General features: G+C 33.4%; 1 protein-coding gene across 1 annotated transcript in view; it reads right to left on the minus strand.

Moving 5' to 3' along the window:
* The window catches only part of LOC131663268 (terpene synthase), a 375,296-nt gene extending 370,611 nt beyond the window's left edge, over positions 1-4,685 (minus strand). The window contains exon 1 of the mRNA XM_058933574.1: positions 4,502-4,685. Within this exon, the coding sequence (XP_058789557.1) occupies positions 4,502-4,561 (60 nt within the window). The 5' untranslated portion in view covers positions 4,562-4,685. The remainder of the gene's footprint in view (positions 1-4,501) is intronic.
* Between the last annotated feature and the right edge of the window lie 10,065 nt (positions 4,686-14,750).

Raw genomic sequence — 14,750 nt, forward strand, 5'->3', positions numbered from 1 at the left:
AATGGGAATTCCTGCTGTGTGAGGTATCGAAACAGACGTCGCTCGCAATCAGAATGCGTTTGTACTTTGGATACACGCGGAAGTTGTTTGCATTTTCCTCGTACCCAACGAAGACGATTTTTTCCGATTTTGCATCCCATTTTGTCTGAAAAATTTGGTCGACGTGTCGATATTCGATTTTTCCGAAAGGCAGCATGTATCCAACATACGATTTCTTACCGAATCATATCTCGAAGGGCGTCTTGATTCCAGAACCCGCCGAGACGGTCCGATTAACTGCATACACAGCGGTTTTGATAGCCTCCACCCATAGGGACACCGGCATACTAGATGCCTGGAGCATTGTGCGTGCCGATTCGATGATCGTGCGATTGTCCTTCTCGATAATTCTATTCGGACGTTTGGAGGCAAACGTGCATAACTGGATACCTCTTTTATCGAAAAAAACCACTGAGAAACTTATTGATGAACTCGTTCCCGTTTTCGTAGCGGATCCTCTTGATATGACGTCCGAATTAGATGCAGAGCAATACTCTTTCATCTTCGGATTTGTGTTTTAGGAAATATATATGCCCGTATCCGGAGATTTTGCCTTTGATCAATGATAAGTAGCATGATCCTTCCAGAGATGGGCACAGTGTACATACCTCTTCCGACCAGGTTAGCATGCAGGCATTCGGACTCTGACAAGGTCATCAAAGTTGTCGATCCTGACTCGGTGACTTGGTTAGTGAACCTTCTCCAGCTGACAGTCCTCGCGAAAGAAGCCCTTGACTCTTTTGATTGCCACACCTTCAATGGAGTTATTTTCAATCATCTTTTTCAGGGTGCAGACGTTATATGCCCGAGTCATTGCTGATGCTTTTCGAATGTAGATGCCATAGCACTTGCTCCCAACGACACTGTTTGAATAGACATGACGCAGATGTTGTTGGCTCGACGATTGACCATAGCAATGACCTCCCCTGTGCTTGGCTAACAAATTTCCACATTATCCTTTTGGAATATTACTTGAAGTCTTTTCTTTATAGCGACATTTGTCAAGTAGAGGTTTCTCTTGAAAGATAGGACGTGCAGCACTTCTTCTAATCTGCCTCTCATCCAAGCTCCATTGAGTTTCCCTTTAAGAATGATACCGGTGTTGATGGCTTGATGTTTTGATTCATCACCTACAGTAACACGGATAAGTGGTGATAATCGGTGGTATGATACCATTCTCTTTTGAATATCATGTGACATGAAGTTCAACAGTCCATGAGCCAGTTTTCCGCCGGTGTGATCTGGAATAACCTTGAAGTGGCACTTAATATAGCGATGACTTCAACATTTATTCTAACTATCGCCAGAAACGACGTCACGAATCCATGATGGCCACCGCTCCCGCTTCCGCCCGCGCTCTAATTGTAGCCGTTTTCTTAGTGCGCATTATCAACTTCTTTTCTTAAACATTCCCACATAAAATATTCAGGCTCCTTGCAATAATGATAATTTCATTTCCTCATGCCGCCTTTAAATTATTGATTTTTACCAACTGACAGTCCACATTGACGCTGGGTTCTTTGAAATCTCGCGAACGCCTCAAATGATGATTCTTAAGTCAACGCTTCTCCTTTTGCAGTCATTCCTGCAGGTAGTTTATCGTTTGATGCGTGGATTCCACGCTGTTCCATACTTCTCTGGGAGAGCACTGAGGATTTTGACCATGATCGCGTTGTCCAAGATCTTCTCCTATACGACCGCCAATAGCTGAACGATGTTACACACTCAAGTCACGTAACTGATCATTTTCACTGTTATCCATTACGCTTCCGTGGAACTTGTGATATAGCGATATTTTACTACACTCGCTGTTTTTTTCATGAATTAAGCTGAGTAATTCCCATATTTCAGCAGCAGTGACTATTTTTTCAACTTCGTAGGCTACCATCGATTTTGCAAAAATGGACATCGTCTTGGCGTTTTTTTGTCCCACTCTTCGGTTAGTCCTCCGCTCCGTTAAAGAGTTGCAAAAAATCGAAGGCTATATGGATTTGCGTTACTATAACCTTCCACAATTGTCAATTAATGCCATCATACAGACTGTCATCTTTCATAATTAGTTCACTTGACATGTTCTCTTTTGTGTGAGTAACCTCATAACCTATAGAAATTTAGGATGTAAAATAAAACAGTCGCAGTATATTGACAAATATAAGTCTAATTATATTGTATTAGTTTGGAGTTACATCAACAGCCGAATAACTGCGCTTACTAGTTACGAGACAATTGCTTTCAGACTGACGACCGTGTCGTCTTACACCGTCTGGCTATACCTATCTACGCGCGCATGCGCTAGTTGAACATGTATATGCACCGTATACACACATCCATGTTCATGGCTCAGATATGCATGCCCTTGCCCGCATTAAACATCCATTTTCACATTACGCATTTGTAGTTTTTCATAAAAAATATTAATTAGTCGTTAGTGGAATCGATAAAGTAAATTAAATTATTGGGGGTAAATTTTGCATGTTCAGGAATTAAAAAATATCGAATAATCAAGATATTGACGATCCAAGTTGTGAAATTATTAGGTATAATTATTATTTTTTTGAAAATTAGGTACAGACAAACATAGTTAAAATAGATAATTAAAAATGTACACACACACAACACACACACACGCACGCACGCACAGAAAGCTAGGGGATGGGATCTAAAACTTGGTCTGTCCCGCTCATCCTAGGTGGTCACCATCTAGCGAGATGCACGCTCACCAACCGTTACATCGTCTTGTGCCAGCTAGCGGCACCTAGCAATAAACGCAACTTTTATCTAAGATCGAGACTTATGTGACTGTAGGTAATTTTGTCCACATTATATTCGAATATTTTTTTTTCGTTTAGGGGCTACAGAAATAAATTCATTGTAAGAAAAAATATTTTCGCTATCGTCTATTTAATATCCATTATTATATGCATAAAATTGTTGGAAAATTAATACAGCGATGTTTGATAAAATAATAATTGCTAAGGAAGAAGTTCTTTCATATTGATAACATATAATACAATAAACTTGAATTATAATAAAAAAACCAAAGAAATTAAAGTGAGACATATACTTCCTGATTTCAATTTCTAAAAGAATAGTGTAATCTTTTTCCATTACCATCAATCACTTGTCAAAGCAAGTCTATTCACATGATTCAATCAGAACACATGTAAAAATGGAACATTATTTTCTCTACCATTAACTTCCTAGGCCATTTGAAATTTTTATGGGTGCTTGAAAATACCATGATAGAACATTTTGGTTAGGAACCTCTATAAATCAAATAAGTTATTAACATCCAAAGTTAGTAAAAAATGTCACATCATCAGCTTTTAAAAATTGAATACTTTCAAACTACATGTTTAACAGAAGTTCTACAACAGATCTTTTCGTCATAAAATTTATTACATTTAAAAATGAAATTTGTCCAGATCTAAAAGACTATTTTTTCATATGTTGCTTAATTGCTTGCATTTTAAATCAATACATAAGGATGTAGAGTTGTTAGCCCTGGCACTTTTTGATTATTTGTATGAATATTTTGAAAAATGCATTTCAGTAATTCTTTATATACACTCAATCTTCAAACTAATTAGGTTATTTCATTTCTATTTATTAACTCTTTGTAAAGAGATTTTCAGTTTGGGCATATATGTAATTAAATATAATGTATAGAAAGATATATATATAAGTAATTAAATTATATATTGTTACAAATAAATGAACAGACATGCTGAATTCCTTTATTAAAAGTTATCTAATTAAAATAATAAAGAATTATTACATTTAAATTAAAATGTATTTGTGTAAATGAAAATATATAAAAAAATTATTAATATAATTTTTATATATTTTTATGTACTGAAAATTAGTGATATTGTTTTGCTCTTTTAAACTGTCTTTGAGACAACAAAATATAAAATTTGATTTAATTTTAAGATCCACCGGTATATTAATTAATAACAATATAATAAACTTCCCTATTATTTCAAATATCCATTCAACCATCTATTCGTAAATGTATGATTGACAGATGTAATAAAGTAGACAATTCAGCACTGCTGTTTAAAAAATGATTACTATTTCATTGATATTTTTTTATAGATATTTGAATAGTGGATTCTTTATTCAATGTTTTTCATCTGACAATTTATTCTTTGTTTAAGAAGTTGTTTAAAATATAGATTGATATGTCTTAAACTTTACTTATATATCAGACGTAGTTTTATCATTCATACCAAACTATTTATCCATTTCATAATATATTTCACATTTTTCTTGTAACAATTTGAAATTTACCTGAAAAAAGAAAAAAATTATCTAACGGTTAATTAATTATTAAAGTAGTTTTTGACAATGATTTTTATTTGTTGTTATTAACTTTCAAATGCTCTTTGACAATATATTATAACTTTAATATAATATAATAAATTATATATAATAAATTACGCGACGAAAAAATCTTAACCTCATCCTGTTCCTTGTCACCAGTCTGTGAATGAGGTATATAATTTTTTTCAGAATCCATGATAAATTACACCTCTAGGTAAAATTAATAAATAATATCTTTAAACTGAACTACGTATGCATATATAATTTAAAAAAGAATTTTTTATTTTAATTTTGAAAAAATTCAAACAAATATTGACATGGATACATAATGGTTATAGTCACTAAAGGTATGCTTAATTGCTTATGCGTACTCTGCTAGTTCTGTGGCAGCCGAGAAAAATACCACCTCCCAGATAAGCTACGGAAAATAGTAAAAAAAAAAAAAAATTTCAATAGAATAAAATTTGCTCGATTCGGTTAAGTTAGCCAAATAATTTGCTCGCATTACATTTTCCAAAATAAAATACAAAATATTTTTTTACGCAAAATTTAAACGGTAATATCTTGCCAAAATATCAATAATTGTTCAATCCTAACACCTTAAAAAATTGCTCACTACCACGAAAAATTCATCCCGTTATAATATATTTAAAAAGTACATTATTTTTTATAAAGAAATTTGAATAATGTAATTGGTATTGTAAGCAATTCAAATAGTTGGCTTGCGCATGCGTTATCTTACGAAGTTGACTGTGGCTGCTGATTAGTGTACATATTATTTAAATTTATTTATAAAAATTTTGTACTTTCTAAATATATTATAATGAGACAAATTTCTCGTGATAATGAACAATTTTTTAGTATTTTAGGATTGAACAAGTATTGATAATTCAGCAAGATATTATCGTTCAAAGTTTGCGTAAAAAAGAAACACTTCATATTATTTTTTGTTGTTGAAAATGTAACGCTAGCCCCCTTACCCCAGCCTGTAAAGTGTGATGGACAGTGAAAATAAAAAATACCATTCGAAATATCTCTAATTGAACCCTCCAAAAATGCTCATTATTTTAATTGAACCCCTTCAGTTGTTCCGTAAAAATTAAAAACTATGATAATTATTTCGTTTTTTGCAACTGCGCTATTTTTAGTAAGACTTAATATTTTTGCAAAGAAACAAGGCTAAAAAATTGAATCCTTGCTCGTTTTGATTGTACCCCTCTTACTTTTTCAAAATTATTAATATATATGTCAAAAACAACAATCTCATTTTATTGTATGTTCTTTCCAAATAGTTGGGTTATTGGGTTATTTGGAAAAAACATGTTTTGACATATACATTAATAATTTTAAAAAAGTAAGAGGGATGTAATTAAAACAAGCAAGTGTGCAATTTTTTTGCCTTGTTTTTTTGCAAAAATATTAAATATTATTGAAGATATCGCAGTTGCAAAAAACGAAAAAATTATTATAGTTTTTAATTTTTTTTGGGACAACTGAAGAAGTTTAATTAAAATAATGAGCATTTTTGGAGGGTTAAATTAGAGATATTTCGAATGGTATTTTTTATTTTCACTGTCCATTATACTTTACAGGCTAGGGTAAGAGGGGTCGTAATGCGAGCAAATTATTTGACCAACATAGATAAATCGAGTAAATTTCAGTCTATTGAACATTTTTTTATTTGAAGTATTTTCCGGGGCTGATCTGGGGTTTATGAAAAAAATTGTTACACAGCTACCTAAACATATTTATGAGGCCGAAAAGAAAAAACAGTTCCAAATAAATAGGAAACGAAGAGATTTAGATTTGCGGATAAAAACTTTATTAGCTGATAACAAAGCCTTCAACTGTAAACACGGCAACGACCCGTACTACTGCAGGCTTTGCGTACAAACGTTTGAAAAATTGGGGCCTGTCCCTAAGAAAACAGTGGCCCCAACGAGTCTGCGAGAGCCTATAAAAGAGTCGCAACAGAACATAAAAAAATACTCTAGAAAAAAGGACCTAAACAGGCTATATGAAGAATTATTTGCTCCGGACGAAAGGATACTAAAGAAAATAAAACAAAGTAAAGAAGAAAAGAGAAAAAAGGAGGAAGACAGACTAAGGACGAAGGAGATAGAAGATCTAGATAAGGAAATAAAATTGAAGGAAAAGGAAATCCAAGAAATCTTAAAAAAATTATAACTTATTTTGTTTTTTTTAATAAATTTCAGTTATAATAAATTCATATTATTTTTTTTTCTCTTCCTGAATTATACACACACAAAAAAAGGGGGAAGAATAAACTAATAATCCAACAATAAACGCCTCTACTTCCCTATAAATATATAAAAATATTTTTTCCTCTTTTCCCTACTCTTAATAAATAACAAAGAACCGGGTGATAAACGATTAACGCGTAGCCAAGCCCGAAATCCGTCTACATCTTGGACGGTAGGTATTGGTTCTGGACGGCTTAGGCATTCCGACGAATTTGTACAGGAAAAATCTGTAGAAAAAAAAACCATAACCCCAAAATCCAACATAGGCGATAATAACAATTAGGTTCTAGAGAAGATTTGGACGACGTCACTATAGATATCAGTGACGAAGTTTTAAATAAGTCCATACGCGAAAACCACGTAAGTAAATCAAATTTTACTAAAATGGATCAAGAAATTCAAAGGACCGTAAAGCAAACCATCCAACTAAAAGATGCCTTAAATGTTATACCCAATTTCAATGGAAACCAATGGGTACCATTTACAGAAGGTTGTAGGGAAGCCTTAAATATGCTGCCTTCAAAATGTGAAGAAGATCTCGTGAAACTAATAAAAGGAAAATTAGAAGGAGAGGCAAGATCAACAATGGTTGGCATCAATTTCAAAACCATTAACGAACTTATATCCCATTTAGCTGATATTTTTGCGCCACCTCAAACCATGAATCAATTGTTAGGAGAACTGGGAAATGAATACCAGAAAGACTATGATAAGGTCTTAACATACGCTAAAAGAATTCGCCTATTAACCACTAGGATAATAGATGCAAAAAAGAGACAAGACAATACCGATTCCATAGACATCGATGAGAAAAATGCTTTAGAAGAAAATGCATTTGTATGCTTTAAACGAGGATTAAAACCAGAAATAAAAATAAATCTCCCACCAGGAATCACTACTACTAATGCCTTAAAATAAGCTATCAAAGTAGAAAAAGAATTAGAATTACAAAGAAATCTAAGAGAAAAAATTAACTAAACTTCAGATTATCTACAACCCAAGAAAAATGTAAGAATATGCCAAATTTGTGAAGAACACGGACATGAAGCTTTAAACTGCAACGCGTTCGTGAACAAACAAAAATTATGTAATTTTTGTAATAAATCAGGACACGATACAAATAGTTGCTTTGCTAAAATTAGGTTAGATAACTTAACTTGTCAAATATGCGGAAAAAAGGACATAATGCACGCGAATGTAGATCGAGATTACAATGCCAAATTTGTAATAAAATGGGATATACTGCTAAAGAGTGTAGGACTAGAATTAAAACACAGGCTATACATGAAATAAAATGTCAATTATGCAATAATTTAGGATACAGCGCTCAAAGTTGTCAAGATGTAGAAAGGACACAAGTTAATAGCGAAATTATATGTCAACTTTGCAATAACAGAGCACATACTGCAAAAGACTGCAAAACTAAAATTCCCAATATTAACAATAATCAACTTCTAGCTAGTCAATCTCCTTTTAATAGATTTGATAAATCTAAAATAGAATGCCTTTTCTGTAAAAAACGTGGGCACATAATGGCTGATTGCTATAAGAAGAAATGGGTAGATGGTCAGAATCAGGGAAACGACAAGCCGTCCTCTGTAATTCCGACACAGAGGACGAATATAACTCGGATAGACAACAGCGAAGAATCAGAGGATGTTCGACTATTCCCATATAGAATCAAACTCGATTTGCCGCCAAAGTACCCATAATAAGTGTCAGTTTTTTTGGAACTATATATGATACAATGTTAGACAGCGGATCAGAAGTTAATATTATGAAGATTGAAGTATTACAACAATATTTAGAATACGTGGACATGACTAAGCGACACACATTGAAAGGTATTGGTCTAGAAAGCTTTCAAACCGTAGGAATAATTACTCTCTATACTCGTATATATGGAAGGGAAACTGAATTTTTAATAGTTGAGAATGATTTCCCAATTCCCTGTGATATAGTAATCGGAGCAATTTATCTTTCATCCAACAAAATAATTCTTGATTTCGAAACGAGACAGTTCATCCTACCAGATAGAACAATAAATTTCAAAGCAGTCAAAGATTTAGTTTATACTGGTATCTGCTGTATGTATAATGTCAAAGATAAATCAAAAATAGAACGAGTTATTCCAAGAATCGAAGTAAAGAATCCACCCACTGGCTCGAAGGAATATTTCTTATTAGACACAGGATCAGAATGTAATTTAATTAAAAAGGGATTATTACCACCTGGCAATAGTATTGACGATTCACTCATCATTAACCTAAAAGGAACAGGTAGAAATATGCAACTGACTGGGAATAACAGAAATTAAACTCTTCGATACGGATACAATTTTCCATGTAGTCGAAGATAATTTTGAAATGATTCATGCTGGAATATTAGGTGCAGTATTTTTTGAAGACAGTAAAGCAAGAATAAATTTCAAAGATAATACTTTTGAAGTTAAAAATTTCCTAATATCATTAATCATAGAAACATCGGACAAGAAACTTACACCGGCAGAATTCGATAAACTATTACAGAAATTAATCCCTATGGAAGTACCTAGTTTCGCAGTACGCCATGTGTTTAATATATCTCAGAGTGAAATCTTTCAAGACCTTAACATTGAGGAATTTGACGATGTCGATTTCAACATAGCCGCGTTATACATCGAAGAAGAAACAAACGATGTTGAGAAAAAAAAAATAGAAGATCATCTAGAATTAGGTCATTTAGATAATACAGAAAAAGAATATGTAATAGACTTGGTCAATATGGTTGCTGATGTTTTTTACTTGCCTGGAGACAAACTACCAGGTACTGAATTAGTAATGCATGAAATACATACTGTTGATGATATTCCCGTGAATTGTAAACAATACCAGTTTCCACATGCAATGAAAGATAAGCTTAATTATCATATTGACAAATTATTGAAAGCTGGTATCATTAAAGAATCTAATTCACCGTATAATATACCTGTGTGGATAGTTCCAAAAGCTACAGATCCGAACGGCAGAATGGTGCTCGATATGAGAGGGCTTAACGAAAAAACCGTAGCAGATTCTTATCCTATTCCAAATATCACATAGATATTTGACCAAGTAGGAAAAGCTAAGTTTTATTCCGTGCTCGATCTCGCAATAGGATTCTATCAAATTAAGATGCACCCAAAAGACGCTCATAAAACAGCGTTTAGTACCCCCTTCGATCATTACGAATTTGTCCGTATGCCATTTGGTTTAAAGAATGCACCTGCAACCTTCCAACGGCTTATGGATACTTTATTACGCGGACTACAAGGCCTCGATTTGTTTGTTTGCCTAGATGACATAGTCGTTTATGCTAACAGTATTGAAGAACACGATCGGAAATTTAAGTTATTAGTTGAACGGTTAAGAGAAGCAAGACTGAAATTACAAATTAATAAATGTAAATTCCTCATGCGAAAAGTCAGCTATTTAGGGCACCTTATAAGTGAGGATGGTCTAGAAGTAGATCCCAAAAAGATTGAAGCCGTACAAAAATTTCCAAGACCAAAAACCGTTAAAAATTAAAAATTCATCAAAGAATTTGCCAAGATAGCTAAACCATTAACTAAATTATTACAAAAAGATATAAAGTTCGAATGGAATGAGAAAGCTGAGAAGGCATTTATTGAATTGAAAGAGATGTTATGTAATGCACCTCTTTTACAATTCCCTGATTTGTCCAAAGGGTATAACATATGTACCGATGCCTCTGGCACTGCTATCGCTGGAATATTATCCCAAGGCCCGATCGTATCCGATCGTCCTATTGCATATTTTTCTAGAGTTCTGCGTGGATCAGAACTAAACTATGAAGTATATGAAAAGGAAGCCTTAGCGATCATACAGAGTGTCAAAGCTTTCAAATCCTATGTATATGACCGGCCTATCCAAATTATTACCGACCATCAGCCATTAGTTTGGTTTGAAACAGCAGATTTAAACGCGCGAGTACAAAAATGGCGATCTTGGCTATCACAGTTTAAGTACAAAATAATTTACACTAAAGGAAAATCTAATGCCGCGGCAGACGCACTCTCAAGAAATCCAGCAGACGTAAATATTATTGAAAAAGCGCCCCTTTTCAAGATTTTTTACCCGAAATCAAATTAGGAAATCTAGTAATGAACATCACCAATAGTTTAATCGATAAAGAATTCGAATTTCTTATCGACACGATCTCCAGTGTAAATACTCGTATAATCAAAATCAGTTCTATACCCAATGGATTATTAATTAAGTTGAATAAAGAAATATTACTACAAGGACATTTTTCAGATAATATTGTAGTAACACACTATAAAGAATTGGCTATATTAGGACGCACTTTTGAATTTTATGCAATAGAAGATAAATATGATTTGCCGTATCATGGAACCCTTGGCTCCAAATTTTTATATGAAATACGAGGTAGAATAGATTTTGATAAATTATAGTTAACACACTCAGGAATAGTCACGCCGCTTAAGTTAGTATATAGCAAAAACAATGAAACAGAATTCAGGGCAATGCAAAATATCGATTTACATATTGTCAAAGATGATTTGTTGTTAGTGGATTCATACATTCGTAATCTCGAATGTCGGATACAACTCTCAATCAATACAATATGTGAACAAAGTATAATTACGAAACAATATGTAACTGAAACGGAGAAGATAGATGAAAGCGACCGAATTATCTTACAAGATATTAGTGAGAAAACCTATCAAACACTTGGTACCATACAAATAGAAATCTTTTCCATAATAAATAAATTTTGCATAGTAACCAATGACTTTCCTATAAATTCCGAAGGATTATTAGGAATTGATTATCTCATCAGGAGTAAAGCAGCACTAAATTTCAATACCAGAACAATGCACCTTGGAAGTATGATTATCCCTTTTCGTATACGAAATATTAGAATTGACAATCAAAACTCTTGTAAAAACTTACTCCCACAAACAAACCGTGAAATCACGGAAATAAATATAATGACACGAGGACAAAAACAAAGATTAGAAAATTTATCATCTGCTATACCTACCCCACCGACTGTTAACGAAATGATAAGTCCTGAGAAACGACCCCGAGGAAGGCCTCGCAAAAATCCACTCCAAATTCCCGAAAACACAGAACCAGCGCCTATCGAATCATCTCAGCCACCGGAAAGCCATTCCAAAAAACCTCGAGGTAGACCAAAGAAGGTACAATCATCTTCGACCTTCGACAAGTGAAGAAGAACCGGATCATGCCGATGGTTCTAACCAATCTGACAATGAATCGATTCTTGGTGACTTCGATGAATCCTCAGCTGGGCACATTAAACTGGTTAAGATCAAGGATTCAATCCATATGCATACCGACAACGTAGTTTATTTTATTGATAGTAATGGCACACCATGCGACGAAGGCGCCAAAATGATGATCGAAAACAATCAGATAGAAGGTAAACAGATTATCAATGTAGGAGAAGTTGTGAAAGAAAGAAAAGGAAAAAAATACTATCGTTTCGGACTCTGTATATGCGGAGAACGCCCGGAGTCGTTGAGTCATTTAAGAGACAATATGCTTACAACTTTGAATATATTAAGAAATATGTTGATTAGCCTAAAGCTGACGGAAATTTGTATCGCCAAAAGTAAAGAGATAAGAAATCTAGAATGGGGAGAAGTAGTAAATTTATTGGATACTGTCTTCAGAAATACAGGGATAACGATCTTAATATGTATGAATTGCCTTGAGTATATGCCATTAGAGAGACGTGATATAGTATTTTACGAATGTCATCAATCTCCGATCGGAGGGCATCGTGGTGTTTCTAAAACATTTTATCGAATACGATAGAATTTTTATTGGGAGAATTTGAAGGAAGATATTCAAAGACGAATACAACAATGCCTTGAGTGTCAGTTAAAGAAATTAACTCGCCTACAGACCAAACAACCTATGGTAATTACCGATACCTGTGCCGCTATTTTTGATAAAATAGCAATGGATATTGTAGGACCCTTGAAGAAAACCCCGAAGAACAATGAATACATTTTAACTATGCAAGACCAATTAAGTAAATTTTGCCTAGCCGTACCTCTAGTCGACACTTCATCCACAACGATCGCCGATGCATTCATAAAGAAATTCATTTGTATATTTGGTTGTCCAAAACCTGTTTTAACTGATCAAGGAAGAAATTTCTTGAGTAATTTGATGAGCCGTATAGCTAAACGTTTAAAAATTAAGAAATTAAAGACCACAGCTTTTCATCCGCAATCTAATGGTTCGCTTGAACGCTCCCATCATGTTTTGGCAGAATTTCTGAAACAATATACCAACAGCGATAACAATTGGAACGAATGGTTAGATTTAGCCATACTGAATTATAATACTTGTGTTCAAGAGAGTACCAAACACTCTCCATACGAAGTCGTTTTTGGAAGATTAGCTAGATTGCCCTCAAGTTATCCGTTACAAGAAGGAGATTTATTGCCCACTTATAAAGGGTACATTACGGAGTTAGTCACCCGAATAACAGGAATTCAAAAGTTGGCATACGACAATTTAATAGCATCAAAAGAAAAATCAAAGAAATATTACGACAGACACCTTAATCCAAAAAATTTTAAGCTTGGGGATTTTGTATTTTTGAAAAGTGGTCCAAAACCCGGTAAATTAGAAGATCATTATTCGGGCCCTTTTAAAATAATAGGAATTTTACCGAAAAACAATGTCAAAATACAAATGAAAAAGGGAATCAAAGTAGTTCACGCGAATAGGCTCAGGATATCGTATATTACTAATAATAATAATTTATAAAAAAAAAAAAAAAAAACACAATTTTTTATTTATATATAATAAAGGTATAAAACTAGAAAACAGAAAAAAATAATAAATAAATCATATAGATTTAATGAACAATATCTTTTCCAGTAAAGTAATAATAGTAAAATAATAATAATAAAATAATAGTAATAAAAATATTAGGAATAATAAATAATAATAAATAGAAACAAATATACCAAATTAATCATTGGTTTTCCGTTTCAGTAATTAATAGTTAAAACAAGAATTAACATTATTTATTTTTCAGAAAATGGATACGAATAAATTTGGATTTTACATATTAATTTTATCTACCATTCCATATCAAGGCCAAGCCATCATAGGATACGATTGCGGAGCGAGATCATTAAATATTACCACTGTTTCTTTGCTTGGCGTAGAAGAATGCGATATACCTCCCGGAAAAATTAATAGCACTCAGATCCATGTACAGTTATTACAGTTAAACCAATTCGAGGAAGTACGCGTGATACAATGCAAGATACAACTACAACGTCACATTTATCATTGTGGAATGCACTCCCATAGTTCGGCTGTCAAAGATGGAATACACGAATATATGGTTGAGATCAGCCAAAAACGCTGTTCAGACTTGTATAATAGCGGTACATTATATTTCGATGAAATACGTGTATTACGCGATATTAAAGTTAACCAGACCACAATCCGACCCTTAACACTCACTGGTAGTTTAAAAATCGACGATAGTTGTAACGGTGGTGTATATTCTGATGCATATAAAAATAACCGTGCAAGATTATACTGCACCAGTTGACTTAAATAACGATCAAGTAAGACTACGCTCAGGTATCAAATGTACATTAACTGAGGAAACTTGTATAGATCCGGAAGGAGGTAATACTTTCTGGAAAACGATACCACGAGACATATGTATTTAAATTCAATCATTACGGGATATTATATGAAGGCGTAGCCAACAAAATAATAGACGAACACCAAAACCGTATATATTCCTTGATAACAGAAGATATTACCTTCGCGTTAATGGCCAAAGGGAAAAGACAATTATCATTAAGTAATTTAGACATATTTGCATACGTTAATTCTAAATTTGTATTCGTCGAGCGTTATATAAAAAATCAAATAAATAGTTTGTATAGAGATGTAGTTGTACAGCGTTGTAGATAAGAACGTGAGATTTTAAAAAATGCTTTAGCAATAGCCACGTATTCACCTGATCAATTCGCGTACAATTTGATGAAAGGACCTGGATATATGGCGGTAACGGCTGGCGAAGTAGTTCACGTCGTCAAATGTATCC

Source organism: Phymastichus coffea, unplaced genomic scaffold (assembly GCF_024137745.1).
Source record: "Phymastichus coffea isolate CEN01 unplaced genomic scaffold, Cenicafe_Pcof_1.1 PCOF00032, whole genome shotgun sequence".
In the NCBI taxonomy this organism is placed as follows: domain Eukaryota; kingdom Metazoa; phylum Arthropoda; class Insecta; order Hymenoptera; family Eulophidae; genus Phymastichus; species Phymastichus coffea.